General features: G+C 42.6%; 1 protein-coding gene across 1 annotated transcript; it reads left to right on the top strand.

Moving 5' to 3' along the window:
• Positions 1-18,734: 18,734 nt before the first annotated feature.
• On the top strand, positions 18,735-20,981 carry LOC121660382 (myosin-2-like; the record flags this gene model as incomplete). The annotated part of the gene is made up of 3 exons (XM_042019733.1): positions 18,735-19,049; positions 20,596-20,836; positions 20,922-20,981. Coding segments are annotated over exons 2-3 (264 nt in total), but the record flags the coding sequence as incomplete, so codon positions are not given.
• Positions 20,982-20,986: the final 5 nt, after the last annotated feature.

Raw genomic sequence — 20,986 nt, 5'->3', positions numbered from 1 at the left:
TTTTGTTTTGTCTTCCCTCAGCTTTTGTTTCTATGCCCTTTGTAAATCAGTATCCGTGCTGAGTAAGAACATGGTGATGACAGAGAATAATCTCTCCTTGATAAGCATGTCATCTTGTGCCTAAAATCTTTTGGTTCCTAGTGGTTTCTTGACTGCATGTGTCCCTATGTGGCATAAGAACACATTACGTAGGTTTATGTCTCACTTCTATATTCAAGACTGAAATGAAGGCTTGTCAGATGATGATGGCTTTGGTACTTTGCCAGCTGCTTTGTTCCATTGGTTATGTTCACAATCCAACACTGAAACTATTAGCGTGGCTAATTGTGTAACTATAGAGGTAAATTTGTTAAAAGAAACTTGTTAAAGAAGAACTAAGCTACTGGACAATCTGAAAATGCTCAGCTTTGTTTTGCTTCTTGGGGAATGAAATTACACATTCCTGAAGATTTGCCAAAGTCTAGAGACATTTGTGTGATGCACCTGCTCCTGTCAAATATGGTGTTGAATTTCTTAAGTGATTTACTAACATGTCATGACTAATGGACTGCTGCTGATCCAGCATGAACTCTTGCTACAGAGCATGAACTGTGCTGTTAAGGGTCAGTGTTTGCAGGAAGTCCTTCTCCCCTGCACTCTGATGACTACACTTTAAATGTATCAGATTGTATTACTCCTTCTCTCCAGGGTCTTCTTCTGGTCTTTCATTTCCTAACTATTTGATCTACAGGGATCATTTTAATTCTTATCTCCTATGATTATGCAAAAAGTAGGAAAAATATTTAGTAGCACACTGCTACATACTGTAATGTAGCACTGTGTGTACAAGGAAACAGGCTGGGACTCTCAGCTGTGGCAGAGAATCTCATGGCCAAAGGAAGAACTGTGTACAGGAAAACATGGCAGGGACTTGATGTTTTCCTCTGGATTGTTGCTGAGAGTTGCAACAATTTCCATTGCCACAGAATGGACAAAGGTTTGTCCCACTGTATACATCAATGGGGGACCTTGCACAGGGGTAAGGACTGCTGTGCCGGGAAACCAGCTGGTTTATGGTTACTCTTTTGGTGTATTGATCATTACAGAATTGTTTTCACCATGCTGGACTCAACAACAACAACAACAAAAAGCCTAAAAATATCTTTTTGTTACAGTGTTGAAATAATCTAGCTCCATGGAATTTTGAAGAACAGTTTAAATACTTACTCAAGCAGACAGAGAGTGATGGGCTGTGATTTGTATGCTGGTCTGTTGGATGCTTCCAGGGCAGGGGTCCCCTACCCTGAACTGCAGTGCTATTCTTGAATATCTTTCCAGTCAGGATAGCCAGCAATTTATAATTGTAGCAAAAAGATAAAGGATACAGCTTGTGTGAGCCTGGGAGTTGGTTCTCAAGTACCCTCTCTTGAGGACAGTATTCCGTAAGGATATCAGTGGTTGTCAAATAAGGAATGAGGAGGCTGTCCTTCCTGCAACCTAGAATACCCCCCCAAGGTGTCAGATTGAGTCTTAATCCCTTCAGATGAAAATCCACTTTTAATTGTTTCTATTAGTCTTTCTGCAGGAAAACCATGAATTGTGCAATTCAGGGTATGCAGTCCCTGCCATAAGAGCAAAAGCTGACATATCATTTTGCCTTCCTGAACTCAGCATCTGACAGTTTAAAATTTCTGAAACAACAGTTTGTAGCACTTTTGTGGTCCCTCACAGGTGATTTGTACTAAAGTTCTTCATGTTTTCACTCTCTTGTTGGGAAAAAAAGTTTAACAGAAAACCAGTGTTTTGTTCCAGTGATCAAAAAAAATGCCCACATTCTTTTAACATCTTCATTAGCATTCTAGATGCTGGAACAGAGTGTACCCTCAGCAAATATGTGATGATACAGAACTGGGAGGTGTGGCTGATACACCACATAGTTGTGCTGTTATTCAGAGGGATCTTGACAAGTCGGAGAAACAGGCTGACATAAGTTCAGTAAATGAAAATGGACAATTCCATACTTGGGGAGCAATAACCCCATGTACCAGCACAGCTTTGGGGATGACTGGCTGGAAAGCAGAAAAAGGCCTGGTAGACACAAGGCCAACAGCATCCTGGGCTTCACAATGAAAAGTGTTTGGAGGAGGTGGAGCACTCTTCCTCCTCTACACAGCCCTGATGAGCAATGCCTCGAGTGCTGTGTCCAGTTCTAGGCTCCACAGTACAAAAAAAGGGATGGAAATCCTTGAGCAATGCCAGTGAGGGATGACAAGGTTGTTTAAGGAACTGGGGCATCTGACTATGGAGAGAGGCAGAGTTAACAGGGATTGTTTGGCCCCGAAACAAAGAGGTCTCAAGGAGATGATGTCAGTTTGTGTAAATATTTGATGGGCAGCGGGGTTTTAGAAGACAAAGCCAGACTCTTCTCAATGCTATGCAGTGACAGGACAAGAGGCAATGGACACAAATCTAAATGTAAGAAATTCCTCTTAAACATAAGCATAAATATTTTAGATTGTGAGGGTGTTCAAACTCTACAAAGGGTTACTCAGAGAGATTGAGTAGTATCTATCCTTGGAGATATTCCAAACCCAGCTGAACATCTTGTTCTAGGTGATCTTGCTTTGAGCAAGATGTTTGGATCAGCTGATCCCCTGAGCCCCATAATTCTATGACTCCATGACTTTATATCGTTTTGTTTAGCGTAAGGTTATAGAAACAACAAGTTCAACCCAGTAAAGGGTTATTGGGCGCTAGTGAAAATACTTGGTACCTAGATATCAGTCTGGGGTCCACCAGAGGGACTGAAAGTGATTGGAGCCATCCCACAGTCTTTCACAACACAGTAAAAGGAAGGACAGAATGTGAATACTTTAATTTACAACCTGCTCTTGTGAATTCTCTAAAAAATTGCATTTGAAGTGTAGAAAAAGGTTGAAGTCTATGTCTATTTGCTGAAGGGCAAATAGACTTTATAATTAGCAGTAATCCATTCTCTTTGCTTTGGATGATGTCACCAAAAATATGGAATGGATGATATATATGTATTTAAAAGCAATCACAATGTATTTTATATCAAATGTTTTTCTTTCTTTCTTTCTTTCTTAATAAGTTATTGTCTTACAGTGCTTTGCACAAACTACTGATATTGTGGAATTTTTTCAATAGGAAAAATTCTGCAAATATTTAAAATTAAAAATATCCGTTGGCTTTTCAATTATAAATGGTACATTTGGGCAACACAAAATTCCCACACATTGCACTGTGCAGAACTACACACCCTGTAACTTACAGAGGATTATCAGGATCAAAATGGAATATTAATAGAGGTGAAATGGAAAATTAATTTCTCCTCACTTTGTGATTTGTTGCCATACATGGAGGACAGGCATCATTTTGCAGTGAGACACTATTCCTGGAGTCAGGCTGCCTGTCAGCTGGTAAGTGCTGATGTAAAGGTAACTGATCTTGGGAAAAACATGGATCCATAATAGGAATAAATGCACACCTCTGAGAGAAAGCTTAAAATAGATGCATCTGATACCTTGTTTTTATTGCATAGACTTCCAAGTCCATAATAATCTTGATGTGAAAGGGTGACAAGTATTTCTTAGAACATAAGAGCTCCATTCCCTTTCCTGTCATCAGAGGTGGATGAACACACCCCTGTTCCATAGAAACTTTTTCTTGAGCAACTTTATTTCTTTAAGACTAACTAGTGAAACTGCTTTACCCTGAATAATCTAACGCCCAAGAAGAAACAGCATCTGACTTGTGAGATGTAATTTAAGGGTTGATAGTGGCAGTTTTTTTCACTGTGGGGAATGTTCACCATTTGCACGTGCTGCTGGGCTCTTTCAAAATAAAGAGGAACTATGAAGAAATATTATTTAAGCAGTGATAAGTAGAGGTTTGCAATCTTTAAAGGCAAATGTATAATTTCAAAAGAAAGAGCAAAGCTGAATCTCTGGGAAATGTCTGAAGAAAAGATCTACCAGATTTGGGTATATTCTGTGTTTTTCCACCCAGTTTCATGCCCATTGCCCAGTACTGTCTCTTTAGGCACTGAATGGATGCCATGGGAAATAGATCCATTTGCCAAACTTCTGCTTTCCCACTGCGGGAGGGGCAGGCAGGCTGTGTCTGGTGCCTTCTCACACCCCAAGTCCTTGTGAGCAGGAGTGCCAAGAAACCTGGATGGAAACAACAAAGGAAGGGAAAGGAGAGGTACTGGTGGGGACTGGGAGAACAGAAAGTATTTAGGACACTCCTGGGAGAGTACGTGCTCACTGGGCACTGCAGGGTGAGCTGTTTTACAAGCAGGTGACTCTTGTAAATGCAGACTGAGTGTGACCTTCATGCAAGGAACTGTGAAGCATAGAGCAGTGAGATCATGGTCCTTCTCATGAGGCCAGCCTGACCCCTGAAGTGGCATATCCTATGCAGAAACACTGTGAGTCTTGGGTGGGTCGGAAAACACTTCAGTCAGTTACTGTCAGGTACTGAAAGGATTGATTTGGGAAGAGAGAAATACTTCTCTCTGGGCGAGGTGGTCATTAGAGTTACTACTGAGCAGTAAATGCTTTCTCCCCCTGCTCGAAAACAGCTTTCCCTTTACTCACCTCTCTACTGCCTTTTGGTTTCTCCTGCCTCCTGGTTCATACTGCACATCTCTCTCTCCCTGTCTCTCTTATTCCACCCCATCAGAACTATTGAAATGTTCATGAGAATGGATGAACTCCTTTATGATGAGACTTGAAAAGATTGGCTTGAATGAGGATGGGTCACACTTGGTGACTGATTGAAAAAGATAGTCTAGGGAGATGAAACTGATACAAGATGGATTTATTTATATAACTCCACTGAGGAGAAAATGAAACGAGGAGGAAAAAAAAGCTGAAGGAAAATATTAGGAGCAAAATGAAAGAATGCAAAGAGTCTATTTGCTAATTCATTTTGAGTATTAGAGGTACATTTCTGATCCTCAAACACCTATATATCCATCTTTTGCGAATTTTAGCAGTAAACAAATAAATTTTATAGAAATTAAGACCTGGAAGATGCCATAAAATTCTGGTCACCATATAATAAATTTTTTTCCATCCCTCTTTTGGTTTTCATTGGCAATAATTTGTGACCTGATGACATGACAAAATTGACTGTAAGTTAGGTTGATTGTTACAGGCTGGGTGTTTTTCTGTTCCTATCATTCTCGTTTCCAAGTGACAGCAGTTTTGCTTTTAATATAAGGCTCAACCTTCTTTTTGGTGCCAGATGGACTTCCAGGAGTTCCAATGTTCTTCTGCTCAAGAAGTTTTGGCTTTGTCATGAATAGCAAATGAATGACAGGGGTATTTATCAAGTTTCTCTATCCAGACAGATGTGTAGAGCACAAACTGTAGCGTTAGACAAATGATATACCAAAATGCCCACTCATGAATAGCAATCAGTAAATCACAGAATTCGTTTAACAAAAGCCTTCATGACATGTCAAATATTTATCACCTTTAGGGGGAGAATTATTTGTAGGAGAACCATGTGCCTTGTAAATACTGAATTTATAACAAGGGGTGGGAAAATTGCACTGACTGTTGTGACTTTACATCTGTTCCTCTAAAATGACTGATGGGATGGCCTCTTTCCAGGATTACTGTTCATCAGTGTATTACATCACATCATTACTTTTTTTTTTTACTTCTCTTTGTCTATGTTATTAGCAGGAGATTAGTGCTCCTGTGCTCTCTGGCACGCATCTGGCTTCTCTTCTGGATGAGCTGCTCACTGGAGGTTATACAGTACCATGCCAGGAAAGGGTTCATTCATGCCACATTGTACTGTTGACACTAGGAGGGGAATCACATTCTTCCTGCACATGCCACTTTGTTGGCCTGCATCAGAAGAGCCCTGAATGCTCTGCATAAAACAAAATCCAAACTTCCTTGTTATGCAGATAATCCACTGTCCAGTAGATGCCATGCCATAGGCTCTTCCCAGACAATCCAAGAAGCCATTGCATGTGTGGATTGTTTCCTGGGCATGTTAACAAGCCTTTTGCCAGGACTGCTCTCTTGGGACTGCCACATGGACATCTCAGCTGAGGACATGAGGGAACTGCTGCTCTGGCAAGAACTGTGTGAAGCCCAGCACCTTTCCCTGAGCTGAATGCAAGCCATCATCAGCAGCCCTGTTTCCCTACAGCTTTGGGGAGAACCACACCAGGTGGTTGTTCTGTCATGCCAGGGGACCAGAAATTTTCTCTGAGGGGGAAAACTGTCAGATTGACACAGGGTCAGTGATGCTTTCACAGTTTGGAGAGGGTGAGTTACTTCAGCTGCACTGCACTGGACCCCATCTAAGATTCCTCTCTGGCCCAGTTTTCCCTTCCTTCTGTCCCTGTCCCTCGGGAGATGACCATGCTGTTCTGACCTAGGGCTGACCAAGCCATGCTGACTGTGGTGGGCAGGTTCCAGGCTTTCCCACCCCTCCCTGTGGGACTCGGATGACAGCAGAAGAGGCTGACCCCCACTCACTAGCTCCTTTTCCCAGAAGTTCTGGGAAATACTCGGTTGTGCTGCAATCGAGGGAGGGCACGACACATCTAAGCACAGAGCATATTGCTGTGTCAAATCTTCCACAGGAAAATTCAGGAAATTCCCTGGCAACTTTGCTGCATTAGTGCCTGCTACAATTTTTGATACTGAAGATGGGGGGAGGGCAGTGGGGGGTAGCACAGAGGAGCTCATGCAGAGATTTCTTAGGGTACCTGTGTTGTCCACAAAACATTCCCTAAGGAACTGTGATGCCACACAGGAGATGTCTCTCTTCTATGGAAAGAAAGAACTTCTATGGAAACCAGACAAGGGGGACATTTCTATCACCTCATTCCTCCTGCCAAAAGAGAAAAGGTGTCACTCTCACCTCCATGGAAGACCAGCATTGGAAATATCTCTTTCCAGGAAGTTTTTCAGCACAACAGCCTAGGAAGGTTTTCACCCCTTCTGTGCATTCATGCAGAGGTTTCTTCCCAAGAAGAGTTCAAGCTGGGTTGACACAAAAAGAAAATATGAGAGTAACATAAACAGTGTGTGGGCAAATGTGAGTGTACTTTCATTTCTCCATGAATTCACATTTCAGTTTCCTGAATTCAGAGGACCCCCCCATATTTTAGCATAATTTATGATGTCCTGAATTGTATAAATCCTGATGTTCTTATTATAGGAACAGATTATATACTCTGTGCAGCTGACAGAGTCAAATGCCACACTTACTCCCTGGAGAATTCTAATCTCCCCCTCAAATTTTAAGATGTCAGTGAAAAACAATCTCCCTGTTTCTGAAACCCAACTCCAAGGAGCAATGATACCACCATCCACAAAAATAACTGGTCTGGGATCCTTAGGGATGTATCGCTGACAGAACTGTTCAGGCCAATACAGTGCAGATGTCCACATCATAAATCTGAAAAGGTTACGGTTCATGTGTGGCAGAAAATAGAGGAGAGAACGTTCATGGCCCAAAGAGTGCTTCCCCTATGAGAAGAACCATCCTTTGGGAACAACTTAGTGTCACATATTCCTCAAAACACTTGTAATTAATCTGCACAGCTCATCACCACCAATGAGTGGCTACTGAAGATTTCCATTCATTCAAAAATCTGCCCGACAAATGCACAGGGGCAGAACCAGGTGCAGACTCCCGATCCCACACTGAACAAAGACAGCAGGATTGGGATGTGCCTGAGCCAGGGGCACCTGAGGAATGGGGTAGTGTTCAGGGAAAGCCTCAGCCCATCTGCCTGTCTCATCATTCCTGCGCTTTTCAGCCTCAGACCCCATCGAGGCTGAGCCACTGCCAGGACAGTGCTCTGGGCTGGCCACTGGGTCCTGACATGTCTGTCACAACAAGCCAACAGGCAGCAGACAGGCAGGGATGTCCTCCTCGCCAGGAGGCCATGGAGAGCCTGGAGCCCAGGTGCTGCTGCTCTGGAGCCAGGACAGCCCTCTGTTTGCACAGGCAGCAGGCTGAGCATAGCCACTGCTTGTGGCTCTGGGCAGAGCACACACCTGGCAGGCAAAGCACTCTGTGTGTTCATGGAGTGCATGGAAAGCTGCTGGAGCCAGGGCCAGCTGGGGCCTCTTCTTGTCTGGGCAAAGCAGCTGATACTGTGCCCAGTGATACTGGCTCCAGGCTGATGTGGGTTTCAAATTTGGCAAGTCAAGTTTGCAAAGTGCATGAGACAGAGCCTGGGGAGGCAACACGCTATAGGATGGATTTGTAAGGATCTGTCCCACCTAAAAGCAAGTGGGTGGCTCACTATTGCCCCTTGGGTTCTGGCCAAGGCCCAACAGCTTTCAGTTGAACTCTTCCAAGCTCCTCCGTCACGGGAGCTTATTTGCTAAACTGGTCTCTCTCACAAATTCCCCTTTTTCCCTTGGGTCAGTAATTTCTGAATGTGTAATGCTGGGATAGCACAGAGTATTTCAGCAGAGGTGCCACCAGAACTTTATACAGAGCCACCTGTGTTCTCCCTAACAGTTTCCAAAGTACCACAACTGGTGCACTCCACATCACTGTGCTTGTTTGGGAAACCCACAGCACACATGATTTTTGCTAATGCTCTCAGCTCTTATTTTCAGTCACTCTTTGCTGCTGTGCTCTCATCTTACCTCTGAACTAACAGGGGTTGTTTTATTTACTGCAGTGTTACACAGCCCATGTGGATCGACTATTAAGTTACCATCTCTGTTGTCAATACAGCAACAAACAATTCAGATTTTCATGTTTTAATGCAGATTGCCCAGCAGTCACAGCTAACTTGGTACACCTGTGACTCGCTTTAGATGCAAGGGATTTCATGAGTAGTACAGGCTTCTCCCACAAGGCTTGTGGTGCTCCCTATTTCTCAGAAGAGTTATTGCAAGAACTCTGCCAATTAAAAAAGTGACATCATACCTCGTGTTGCTCTTTCACCCTGGGACTTCCTATTAGCTTCTTTAATTAGAGCTCTTTGCTGGCTTTGAGCGACAACCGATACTGATACTGTGGCTCTCTTTAAAGGCTTCATTTTATGAACACATATAGGAAATAGTAAAATATATAAAGACAGGTTTTTGCTCTCTACTTGTTAGAGCTTGAATTCCCAGCTGAGAAAGGCTTTGGGCTTGCCTGACACCATGAATCATCCCTGCCTTGCCTAGCTGGGACTACAGTAGCTCAAGAACACGGCTGGGCATGGCTATCTGTGGAGTCTGTTTTCTTATCACCTGGCTCCAACTTCCATTAGATAGGTAAGATTGTCACTGGCACGTTAAAAACCGGGACTCTCCACTTTCACTGAGGCACAGGATTGCTACCACAGCTACAAGCAGAAGAAATCTGAATGCAAGGGCAACAGGAAGAAAATCTGAATGAGCTGGGAATTATATGTCGCTGGAAGTGCACAAAAGATTGCATTTGCAAAGGCTGAGAACAGTCTGAATCACCAAAACTGGCCTTAGGAAGGAGAAAAACTCAGTTAACTGCAATAAGCTTTACCTGACAAGCCCTATTTGTTCAAAGTTGCAGACGGATTAAATCTCTGTCACTCGAATCCCTTAACGTTATTGGCAAATTTGCCAAAGGTGCAATCTGTGACTCACTCACAGAGCTTTGATGGAGATTTTGAAAAATAAGGGTCTCATGAACCACAGGGGTATTGTTCTCATTAACAACTGCCAGCCAGCTACTAATTAGCTGCTGATTGAACGGTTGAGACAGTTTAGACAATTCTTAAAGGTCGCAACCACCCATTTGCCCAGCTCATTCTCAGCTTCCAAATGAGACACCTAAAAGATATACTATGAAAACAGAGCCTGGAGATGTTTAGCAAGGTATTTCATATCATGAGTTATTTCCATCACTGTCTCCTCATCCTCACACTAAAGTCAAGTTTCTAGTTTGTGAGCTGAATGGTACCAAGAAAAAAACATGGATGGGGGCTTCAGGATGGTTTCCTAATGGGATACAAACTAGTAATCTTGAGATGCCTCCACTTTCTCACTTGACTCTGCTGCCTTGCTGTGATTCTTGCTCCTGAATTCACAGCCAGTTCCAGAACACGGGGGAAGGGAAGCCATAGTTAAGGGTTGGCAGAGAGTGAGGCAGCTGCCCTGTCTCCATCTCGAGAAGGATCTATTTTCAGCACAATAAAATCCTCCCTCTTCCACGGGAATGTCAGCACTGCAGATCCTTGCCCCCTCCTTGCTACTGTGCAGGACAGCCTGTAGCTGGAGTCCACCCTCATTCTGCCTCTTCTCTTTTGACTCTGCTGTGTTTTGCATTCAGCTGCAGTGGAGTCCAGCCCAGAAGAGATGGAAGCATTGGCAGAAAGTTAATAGAGGCACAATCAATTTTAATTCCCTTTTTTCAACAAGATATTGTTGCTTCTTCCAGCAGGCCCTTCCTTTCCCAAGGACTGATACCACTGTTTCTCCTCCAAATCTTTCCAGAGTAACACTCCAGCTACACTAGTAAATTAAACATGTCCAGGAACTTAGGCCAATTGGCAGAGAACTGTTTATGCTTGTAGAAGTAAACTATTTCTGTATCAAGAATGGTGAGACTGGATGCAGACTGTATTGGGAAGGGTCCCAGAAAATGCCAGCTGTCCAGTTATGCCTTCAAATCTGTTTAGGAGATGTTTTGCTGGCACAGGTCAAAAGCTTGACAAGAAATGTGCTAATGATTTATCAGTACAAGTGATTGGCTTCCCCTGTCTGCAAACGTTCCCTGGCACAAGGCAGGGTGCTAGGAAAGGCAGCATGAAACAGACTTTTCTCCAGCGTACTTTACCAATGTCTGTGAACTTGCAGCAGACAACTAATAGAATTGAGGACTTTGGATTCTTCCAAGAAGCTTATAGGCCAACATGCCAGTAAATTGAATTAATCGTCAGTGGGAGAAAACTCAGCTTTGTGAAAGAAGATAAAGCTGCCACAAAGGATGAATTCATCAGGGTACGCTCTTGTGAGAGGGCAAGAGTCTGAACAACAGTCTGGACATGAGTCTTTTCAATTTTGGCTTCTTACAGAAGGACACTTGAGAATAGGCTGCTTAAAAACGTCCTTTGATTTCACCATGCCAAGTTGTAGGACAAGGGGTAATGGATTTAAACTGAAAGAGAAGAGTTTTATATTAGGTATTAGAGAGAAATTCTTCCCTGTGAGGGTGGAGAGGCCCTGGCACAGGTTGCCCAGAGAATCTGGGGCTGCCCCATCCCTTTAAATGCCAAAGGCCAGGTTGGACAGGGCTTGGAGCAACCTGGGATAGTGGAAGGTGTCTCTGCCCACAGCTCTTTCAGGCCCTTTCCAACTGAAGCCATTCTTTAATTGATTCTCTGATTCCTCTGCAGGAAATTAAAGAAGTGCTATCAGTATTGATAGTTTCAATGACACAAACACCTTGGATATCCATTGATTTTCTGTGATGTTCTTCTCATATTTATCTCCATCTTTGACCTCTATAAACATAGTCCAAATTACTTTTGTTTTCCCATTTTGCCTTGAAACTTGAATGTAATGTTTAGTCTGTTTGCCTTGATATTGTTCATTGAGATTACTTCCTGAAATTCTTAGCCCATGAACGAGGAGCTGAGGTTGGAAAAAAAAACCAAACTAAAACCAACACACTAGTACTTTGTCAAAGACTACCTAAAAGTTTTTCAGGTTATTGTTTTCATATGCCTTAGTTCAACTTTTTCAGCTAAATTACTCTTCAGTGTTTCTTACCTGTGCTCCTATTGTCTTTGTGTGTTTTCCTAGTTCAAGACACTACTGACAATACTGATTAAGTTCCTGCAAAGCTTCTGCTAATATACAAATCTTCTCTTGGAAGACTTATGCAACACTGTGCTAATATCATTGGTTGTATCATCTGCCAAACTTCTGACATACATCCAAGTCATTCATGGCACCATGCTGTTTTGGAATGATTTTATCAATACATTTTCAAGCAAGATATGTAAATCACCTACATTTTTCATCTAGATTCTCTTCCTTTATAGTTGTTGGTTTTTAGTCAAAATGTCAAAAGCTGACAACATTTTTCAGTTGGCCTGTAGCTCTTTCTTCCAATGAATGAGGTGTTTTACAACAGAGTACTAACATATCAGCTAAAGAATTGTCTCTTTTGTATATTCTTATTTAAGTGAAGGTAGAAGACACCTGTCAAATTAAAAAATAAATATTTTAACACGTTCATTTTTATTTTTACAGCATATAGAATTTAATGTCAGCAAGGGACTTCTTCTGGAACAGAAAACATACTGTGAGATGTCACTAGGAACTGTCAGCTGGGATTTGTTAGACCAAGATGACCAGATTTGCAAGGACTAATGACAGTCCACCAAAACAACTAAGACATTCAAATGTCTTTTTATATTGAAAATTTTTCTAGTAGTTTGCAATGCAATTATGTGGTAGTTAGAAAAACTCAGAGTACTGCCTTTTCCCTCTATCATGCTTAGAGTGAATGGATATATATGCTGCCTGCCCATACCTTTAGTCTTCCTGGTCTGTTGAAGCTTATAGGGAATGGATGATGACTTTAGCATCTGTCAATCACACAGTGTTGAATAAGATAAATCTGACCCGTGAATTCAGCTTTTCATTCCAGCTGTTTAATTATGCTGCTGCTTTGTTCTGATATTGAAACCATCATTGGTAAAAGCTCATTTCATAATGAAATACCTCTAGTTACAGGTTGTTGGAGTTTAATCAGTCCTGGAGTTCATCAGAGAGCTGAATGTTTTCTACAGGACACGAGGCTGAAGTCCTCTCAAGCTATTAATTAAACTGTCTCTAAATTATCACCTCCTTTTGAAAGAAATAGAACTTCCCATTCCTGGTGAGATGGTGGCATTGGCATTGCAGGAGCATGTTTATGGCACTGCCTACTGAGATGGCACGGTTTCTGACATAGGGTACATCTTTGGGAACTATGACTTTCCTTGCTACTCAGGTGGACAGAGCATGCTGTCACCAGAACACCATTAAGATACTTCTAATTCTCCACTGAATTCTGAATTTTCTGAATTAACTCAAATGTAAGACCTTGTTCTTCAATACACATAGTACTGCCCCAACTATACTTGTGTGGGTGAACAAAAATTAGCTGCTGTTGAGTAGGACTAGAGCTAGGCCAGGAATAAATATGCTGAAGAATTTCAGTTTTATTAACATATCCTGTTGTGATCATCTCCATTACCTTGGATCCTGTATCTTGTGAAGCAAATACTGCAGCACTGCAAACTTTTGCTGTGCTAGTTCAGCATGATGTTATTTCCCTCTGTGCTTGTACATGGAAAGAGACTTGAGAGGGACAAGTAAAAGGGTTCAAGTATGTATCACCCTGCAAATGATGGGCAAAGAGCAGCAGACATTAATATCAGAGACAACACATAAGAAGAAATTAATTTCTCCAGCCATCCCCTGCTGAGTTTCCATTAAGTCCTGGCAGCAGTGGGAATCAGCGACTTCTTTCCTCAGCTGTTGCTGTAACCTAAAAAGAGCCCTGAAAGGCTCCCTTGAAGGTCACATTGAGAAGACAGGTCAGTGCTGCACTAGATCATGTGGATTATGGAAAAGGCAGCAGGACAGTTTCTTTCGTGACATATATTTTATCGTATTTTAGAGGAGCTCAGTACATGGGCATTTTCCTCAGCTTCCCTGGTAGAGCATAGATAATTCTATTCTTCTCTCTGTACACTGAAAATTACCTGCATTTGACATTATGCCTGAGTGCACATACACATCATCAGATTTTAGTAGTTACTACTCTCTCTAAATTGATTTCACTCCATATGTAGAAATTGAGTGAGGATACATAAGCTAAACAAAAGTTCTTCATCATTATGTATTTTGAATTTTTTTGCATTGTCATTGGACGACATAAAACAATCATAGCAAGAAAAACTGCCTATAATTTGAACCTGAGAACACAATTCAGTAAAAAGACAAAAATACTCAGAATATTTGAAAAGACAGAAAAGCTCTGTAACCCTATTTGTAATGACAGAGGGTGTCACCTGAGTTTAGGACTGTGAAATATACTGGCAAACAGTATGTTGCTCATGTACAGAAAAGCTGTAAAGCAGTAAGAATTAAGATCTGAATATCCATATATACTTACATTTAGATATTGTAGGACTGTTGTGTACCATAGTTATGGATGCTATATTGAAATGTACACAGTACTGTATTTTTTCCTTAAGTAAAATTGGGAATTGGGCATATCTTTCATTCACCTTTACTGCAATAATTTCACAAAGTCCTTCACAAATTTTTTCACAAACAGTATATATGGATATATTCTGCTATATAGCCGTGGAAAGCTATAAAGCAGAATAACATGCAATATAGCTATATAACACAGGCAACAGTTTTGCCCTCCTGGGAGCACTGACCAAACCCACTTGGCCTTTGACTAAATAAATCTTGAAGGATTTGCAGCTACTAAGGGGACATTAGGGAGCAAGGAAGGAATTCTTCTTTCTCACAGCCTGACTCACATGTGAGAAGCTACCTTAGGTCCCAGCCTGACAGCACTGCATAAGACAGACTTGCTACATGCCACTGAGACCAGGACTTAACAGAAAGGCAACAGCAGCTACTCAGAGAAGAGCTCAGGGATACTGGTCAGAGCCTCATCAAATCCAACTTCCAGTAGTGGCACATCTGTTACTTCTCTGGGAAACCCATCCCAGTGTCTTTCCACATTCATCATGAAATATTTCTGCCTTATATCTATTTGAAATCTACATTTTTTCAGCTTAAAACCAGTGCTTCTTGCCCTTTAAATTCTTGCTTTGCCTTTCTTATAAACCCCCTTTAAGTATTGAAAGGCCTCAAGAAGGTGTCCTTGAACCTTTCTCATCTCCAGGCTGAATAAACCCAATGACTGGACATGGCACTTAGTGCTATGGTTTAGCAAGTGTGGTGGAATTTTGTCAAAGGTTGGATTCTCTGCTCTTGGAGGCCTTTTCCAACCTTAATGATTCTATGATTCTATGAAGTACCTCAGCGTTTTTTCACAGGACGGGTGTTGCTGTTCTCAGCCCTCCTTTAGAACCACTCTGACTGGTCCAGGACTTTCTTGTGAAGATTATTTCCTTCTTCAAGTGTTAGAGGAGCCAATAAGGAGAAGGAATGTGTTGGACCTTGTTCTCACCAACAAAGAGGGGCTGTTGGGGAATGTGAAGCTCAAGATCAGCTTTGACTGCAGTGACGATGAAATGGTGGAGTTAGAGATCCTTGGGGCAGCGAGGAAGGGACACAACAAGCTCGCTGCCCTGGACTTCAGGAGAGCAGACTGTAGTGGTTTGGTCCAAAATACTCATTACTGTTTATCTGCTGTGAGATAAGAATTAGGAGAAATGCAAAACAGGCACCAAACTTGAAAGAATATAAAGAAGTTTATTAACAGACCTAAAAGAAGAAAAAAAAAAAAATACCACCTTCAGAACTCTCCTCCTCCCCCCACCTTCCTCCCTTCTCCCACTGACGATGTGAAAAGACAACCCTTAAGATGTTCAGTCTGTTTACCACTTCCATAATAACCTTGTTCAGTCCATTTAGAAAGAGAAGTCTCTTCTTGCTCATGCTATGAAAACATTATCACAACGAGACAGCCGCCCACTTCCAAATATCGTTCAGTCCATTTAGGAAGAGGAGTCTCTCTGCCTGCGTGTGAGTCCTTTCCCCCGACTTGCAGCTTTTCCCGCAACTGCCTTCGAGGGTCCACTCTTGAAGTTTTTTGGGGTACAATTTTAAGGTTGAGCCGTTCAGAAACAAAAACAGAGGCCCTTCTCCTTCCCTGGGAGCAAAGGGTCTTCATCATCTTCATCTTTAGGACTATCTCTGGGAGCATCTCTACGGACTGAGGTTTTCTCCTTTCCCGTTCGGAGCAAAAGTCCTCATCTGGTTCATCTCTCCCTGTCCAAACTTCTCATGAAATTACAGCTGCGTCAGCATCTGCCTATCTCAGCGCAGGTGCTTTTGCTCACGAATTGAACACTCCACCCCCCATATCTTCATGAAATTACAACAGGATACTCTGATATATCATAGCTTCACAACAGAATTTCAGCTTTAAGCATCTCCTCTCTCTCTTCCCTCAGGTTTTCAGCTCTTCACAGCAATAAAAGGGTTACTCTCACCTCGGCCTTGCAGCTTTACAGCTGGAATGTTGAATTTTTTCTTATCGCAGTGGAGAGGGGGGAGAGCCGAGCTGCTCCGGCTGCCCACGGCAAGGCAGTGGGGGGGGGTTCCACGGCTGGAACAGGTCCATGGCTTCAGGATGGCCGTGGCCCGGCCCGGCCTGGCCCAAGCAGGGCCTGGCCGGGCCCACTGGGCCCTGCTCGGGCCCTGCAGCCACCTGTCCCAGCGCCGGAAACGAGAGAGAGCTTGGAGGGGGAGTTTGCCTATTCTTAAATGTGGATCACAGAGGTGATCACAACTTTAAGTGGCTTAGAGAATTGTCCATATTCAAACTGGCCAGCTGATAGGTTCTATCAGTTCCCAGAGGAAACTGTAAGCACCCCTTAGCAAGGACGTCCCTTCCGGGACTATGCTTGCTAACCTATGACAAGACTTAAGACTTTTCAGGGATCTCCTCTCTCCAGCATGGCACCTTCACCACGTGGTTTGGTGTCATCAGCAAACTTGCTGAGGATGCCCCTGATCCCACTACTCCTGTTGGCTAAAGAGATATTAAACACCTCTGGTTATGTTCCCCAGAGGGACCTGGAGAGCTCGAAGAGATGGTCCCATGTGAACCTCATGAAATTTACACACCAGTATGGCCAAGTGTAAGGTCCTGCATGTGTGTCTGGGCAATCTCAAGCACAAGTACAGGCTGGGTGGTGAATGGATTGAGAACAGCCCTGAGGAGAAGGATTTAGGGGTGTTACTGGATGAGAAGCTCAGCATGTCCCTGCCATGTGTCCTGGCAGCTGAGCTGATCCCCCAGTGTGGGCAGCAGGGAGGGAGGGTTTCTGCCCCTCTGCCTCACTCAGGTGAGACCCACCTGGAACACCATATTCAGCTCTGAGGCCCCCAACATAAGAACAACATGGACCTGATGGAGAGAATCCAGAGAAGGCCACGAAGATACTCCGAGAGCATCCTCTGCTCTGGAGACAGGCTGAGACAGATGGAGGTGCTCAGCCTGGAAAAGAGAAGGCTCCAGGGAGACCTAACAATCTTCCAGCGCCAAAAAGGGGCTGGAAGTAAGCTGGAGAGGCACTTGTGACAAGGACAAGAGGGAATGGCTTCCCACTGACAGGGAGTAGGTTTAAATTAGATATTAGGAAGACATTCTTCCTTATGACGTGCTGAGGCCCTGGCACAGGTTTCCCAGAACAGCTGTGGCTGCCCCATCCCTGAAAGTGTTCAAGACCAGGTTGGATGGGGCTTGGAGCAACCCGGGATAGTGGAAAGTATCCCTGCAGGTGGGAAGGGCTGAAGGGGTCTTTGTTTTTTTCCTGGTTGATGAGTTTGACAGATGGGAGACAGGCATTCAGCTGAGTCCATGGTTTGTTCATGTTAGCAGAAATGGAAACAAGGATAGACTGAAGGCTGCAAGTCTCTATACCGATGCTGTCATTTGGATGTGTGAGCTCTGTGTTGGTGAAGGGCTTTTAAATTCTGCAGGAGCAGAAATTTCTGCAGGAATTTAAGGAAACTGTAGACTCTGTAATGACCCATAACCATTCCTTGTTGAAAGGGGTATGAATATTCAAATGACATCGATTTCTACAGGCCCAAATCTTTACCTCAAGGATTTCTTTTATTTATGGTACAGATTGACAGGTCAGACTTGGAAAAAAAGACATAAGAAACAACTGAGGTCCTGCCCTGAACTGCCAATATGGGTACTTTCTGATGAATTAAAACATCATCAAGAAATGAAAGGAACATCTGTTATTAAGCTGCACTGATCTACAAAGCAGAAATCACAGCACATCTTATGACACTCCCCTTAGCACAGGTTCATACACAGGCTTATAATAACCCTTCTTGGAGAATCTCCCACTTCTTTTGCAATTTCAAGTGTAAAGATGGGTACATCTGCACGAGTGTATGTATACTGTTCTTCATGTACCTGAACTGACCTCACATCTCTCACTGAGACCCAGCCCAGTAGTTCAGCTACACCCCAGCCTCTTATTTCTGTGACCAAATCTTTGTCCCTTATACTATCTTGGCCTGTCTGTGACTCTCAGGCACCAGCACTATCACACCAGATTATTCCTCTGCTTTCAGAATCTTACCAGCACATCCGCCAAATGCTTTTAGTAATACTTACTTCCCTCTTAGTGGCTTGTCTAATGTATTCCTCTTAGGCATTTCTTACAAGTTTCACACCATCACAAGGGAAAGATAAAAGCTGACATTCCCATTGCACAGCTGGGATAGCTGCAGCACAGACATACCAAGCAATCCATCCCAGGTCGTGCAGTGAGTCGGTGGGAAATCCAGCAATAGAATCCATAAGTCCTGAATCCAAGTTCTTTAAGTGCTTTGACTAGTCCAGATTCTCTCCTTAACACCCTTGTCACATTATTTATAGGAGATGTATTCATATAGCCACTAAGACATCAAAATTTTCTAATTATATCTAGTCATGTCAAATGACAATTATGCCCTTAGTTCAGTTTGCCAGACAATGCTTAGCCAAAGAGGGTTTGCCAAAATATTTTTGACCGAAGAAAGAGTAGGCATCTGTAGCATCTGCAGACGAGATCGTATAAAACGTCCCTGCAAGACGTCTGCCCTGGCTCCACAGAAAGCTGCAAGGTAAGAGCATGGGGTCTGCAGGCTGGCAGGAAGGGGATGGCAGCCTAATGTGCCACAACAGTCCTGCTGCCTCTGGTGCTCCTGTCCAGGAGGGGACTCCATTATAAATCAGTTTTCAAGGCACCTGCATGTTTTCACTCTTGATTTCTGTGCAGCAGCAATTTGGGAACTGCCATTTCTGTTTTACAGTACTGACCAGCTGCCAGCCCACGAGCCACACATCTGGTGTCACGAGAGGTAAGAACCTGATTTACTGATTCTTAGGGGCAGAGACAGATCCTTTTGGGTGGGGTGTCTGTAGGGCTGAGTGAATGGTCACTGTTTGACTGTATATTCTCAAGCCCACTGTAGTCACAGTATAAGGTGGTGGGGTGCTGAACGTTGGTAAGGTTTTTAAGTGAATCACTGAATCATAGAACAGTCCAGGTTGTAAGGGATCTCATAAGGTCATCTGGTCCATTCTTTAAGGAGCTGTGTTTGAAATCTCTGACTACTCATGGCAGGCCAGAAAATCCCCATGGGGACATTCTTCACTTCTGCTTAACTCACCTAACAGGGAGTGAGGTGTACTGCCTTCCCAGCATTGCTGTTGCAGCTATATAACTGAACCAGGAACACAGTAGGAAAACTGCAAAATTCAGCATTTTGTCTCAGAATATGTGGATTGATGTGATATTTTGTCCAAAATTTGCCATGGAATCACTAAAGAGAAGGAAGAGCTGTAATTTAAGCAACAAAGCTCTGATTGTCACTTCTGTAAAAGGCAGTGCTCCCCTTTGTTCCCTGCTCTGCTTGTTCTCTACCTCACAAGAAATGGAAGATTCAGCCCTCTTCCTCTGGAAGACATATACCTGTTCCTCCAGAGACAAAAAGAAAGGAATATATGTTATATTTTCTCATGTTAGTATAAATGAACACAAGATTAAATGCTGTGTTAATATCAGGTACCTAAATGTTTTGTAAATATCAGGTACCTAACTCTATACAGAAAGAGATATTTAAATGTTTTCCTAAGCTGCCCACTGTTTGAGTTTTTTTTTTCTCAGGGCAGGGGGAAGAAAAAAATATTTCGGAGAAATTAATACAGACTTTAAAATTCTTTATTTTTAAATAGTTCATTTGAGCTTTGAATCTTTGAATCTCTGAATTTGTTTTTCTCTAAAATTCTACTAATTTTTAAAAAGCAAAAGAAAGTACTAGAAAAGGAGCTATCTCAGTGTGGTTTGAAACAGCATTAATCTTCTTTTGACAGTCGTGTTGCAATTTATGCCTGGATTCAGGCACTTAATAACATTGGAGAAAAATGTATTATTAATACAATTATACAAAAGTTTTAAATACTGAAACTGAGTCATTAAGAAGTTTGAGTTTTCAGTATGCAATTCAGCCACTGGAGTATGAGCATTCTGAGCTTTGTGAATTAGTACCAATTGTGAGGAATGTGCATTATCATAATTTCAAATTAATTTTAAGAGTGCCTAAGCAGTTGAAAGGATTTTTGAGGTTCTTAATTCCACAGTACAGTGCCTGAATAGTTGAATCGTAAGTTTCTATAGATTATTTAAGTGTGATTTCAGTATAAGCCAAATAATCTCCCAAAATACAATTTTCCATATATATACATTTGCCATAAATATTGAATTGCACTAATGCAAAAATTCACCATTCCTTCCAAAAGGCTACAAGTAGTATTAACATAGTTTCTTTTTTCTCCACATCTTTTCTTCTACTAACAAGTGCTTACTTTTTGGCAAATTGGAGCAACATATCTGCTCTTCCATAGTGTTCTCTGCTGACAAGCTCCTCCATAAAGTGCAGCCATGTCTTCAGATTCTGAGATGGCCGTCTTTGGGGAGGCAGCTCCTTACCTCCGAAAGTCAGAGAAGGAGAGAATTGAGGCCCAGAACAAACCTTTTGATGCCAAGACATCTGTCTTTGTGGCTCATCCCAAAGAATCCTTTGTGAAAGGGTCAATCACAAGCAGGGAATCGGGCAAAGTCACTGTCAAGACTGAAGCAGGCGAGGTGAGTGAAAAGCAAGACTGAAGGACAACATTTGATCCCTGCTCTGGATTCTTAGCTGACATGTATATCCTTCTCCCTCTGACAGACCCTGACCGTGAAGGATGATCAAATCTTCGCCATGAACCCTCCCAAGTACGATAAAATCGAGGA

The sequence above is a fragment of the Corvus kubaryi genome, unplaced genomic scaffold (genome assembly GCF_017639235.1).
Source record: "Corvus kubaryi isolate FWS band 111438036 unplaced genomic scaffold, C.kubaryi_AGA036_p1.0 34471, whole genome shotgun sequence".
Taxonomy (NCBI): Eukaryota; Metazoa; Chordata; class Aves; order Passeriformes; family Corvidae; genus Corvus; species Corvus kubaryi.
The sequence above is the reverse complement of the archived record's forward strand: the minus strand, read 5'-3'. Positions and strand labels throughout refer to the sequence as shown.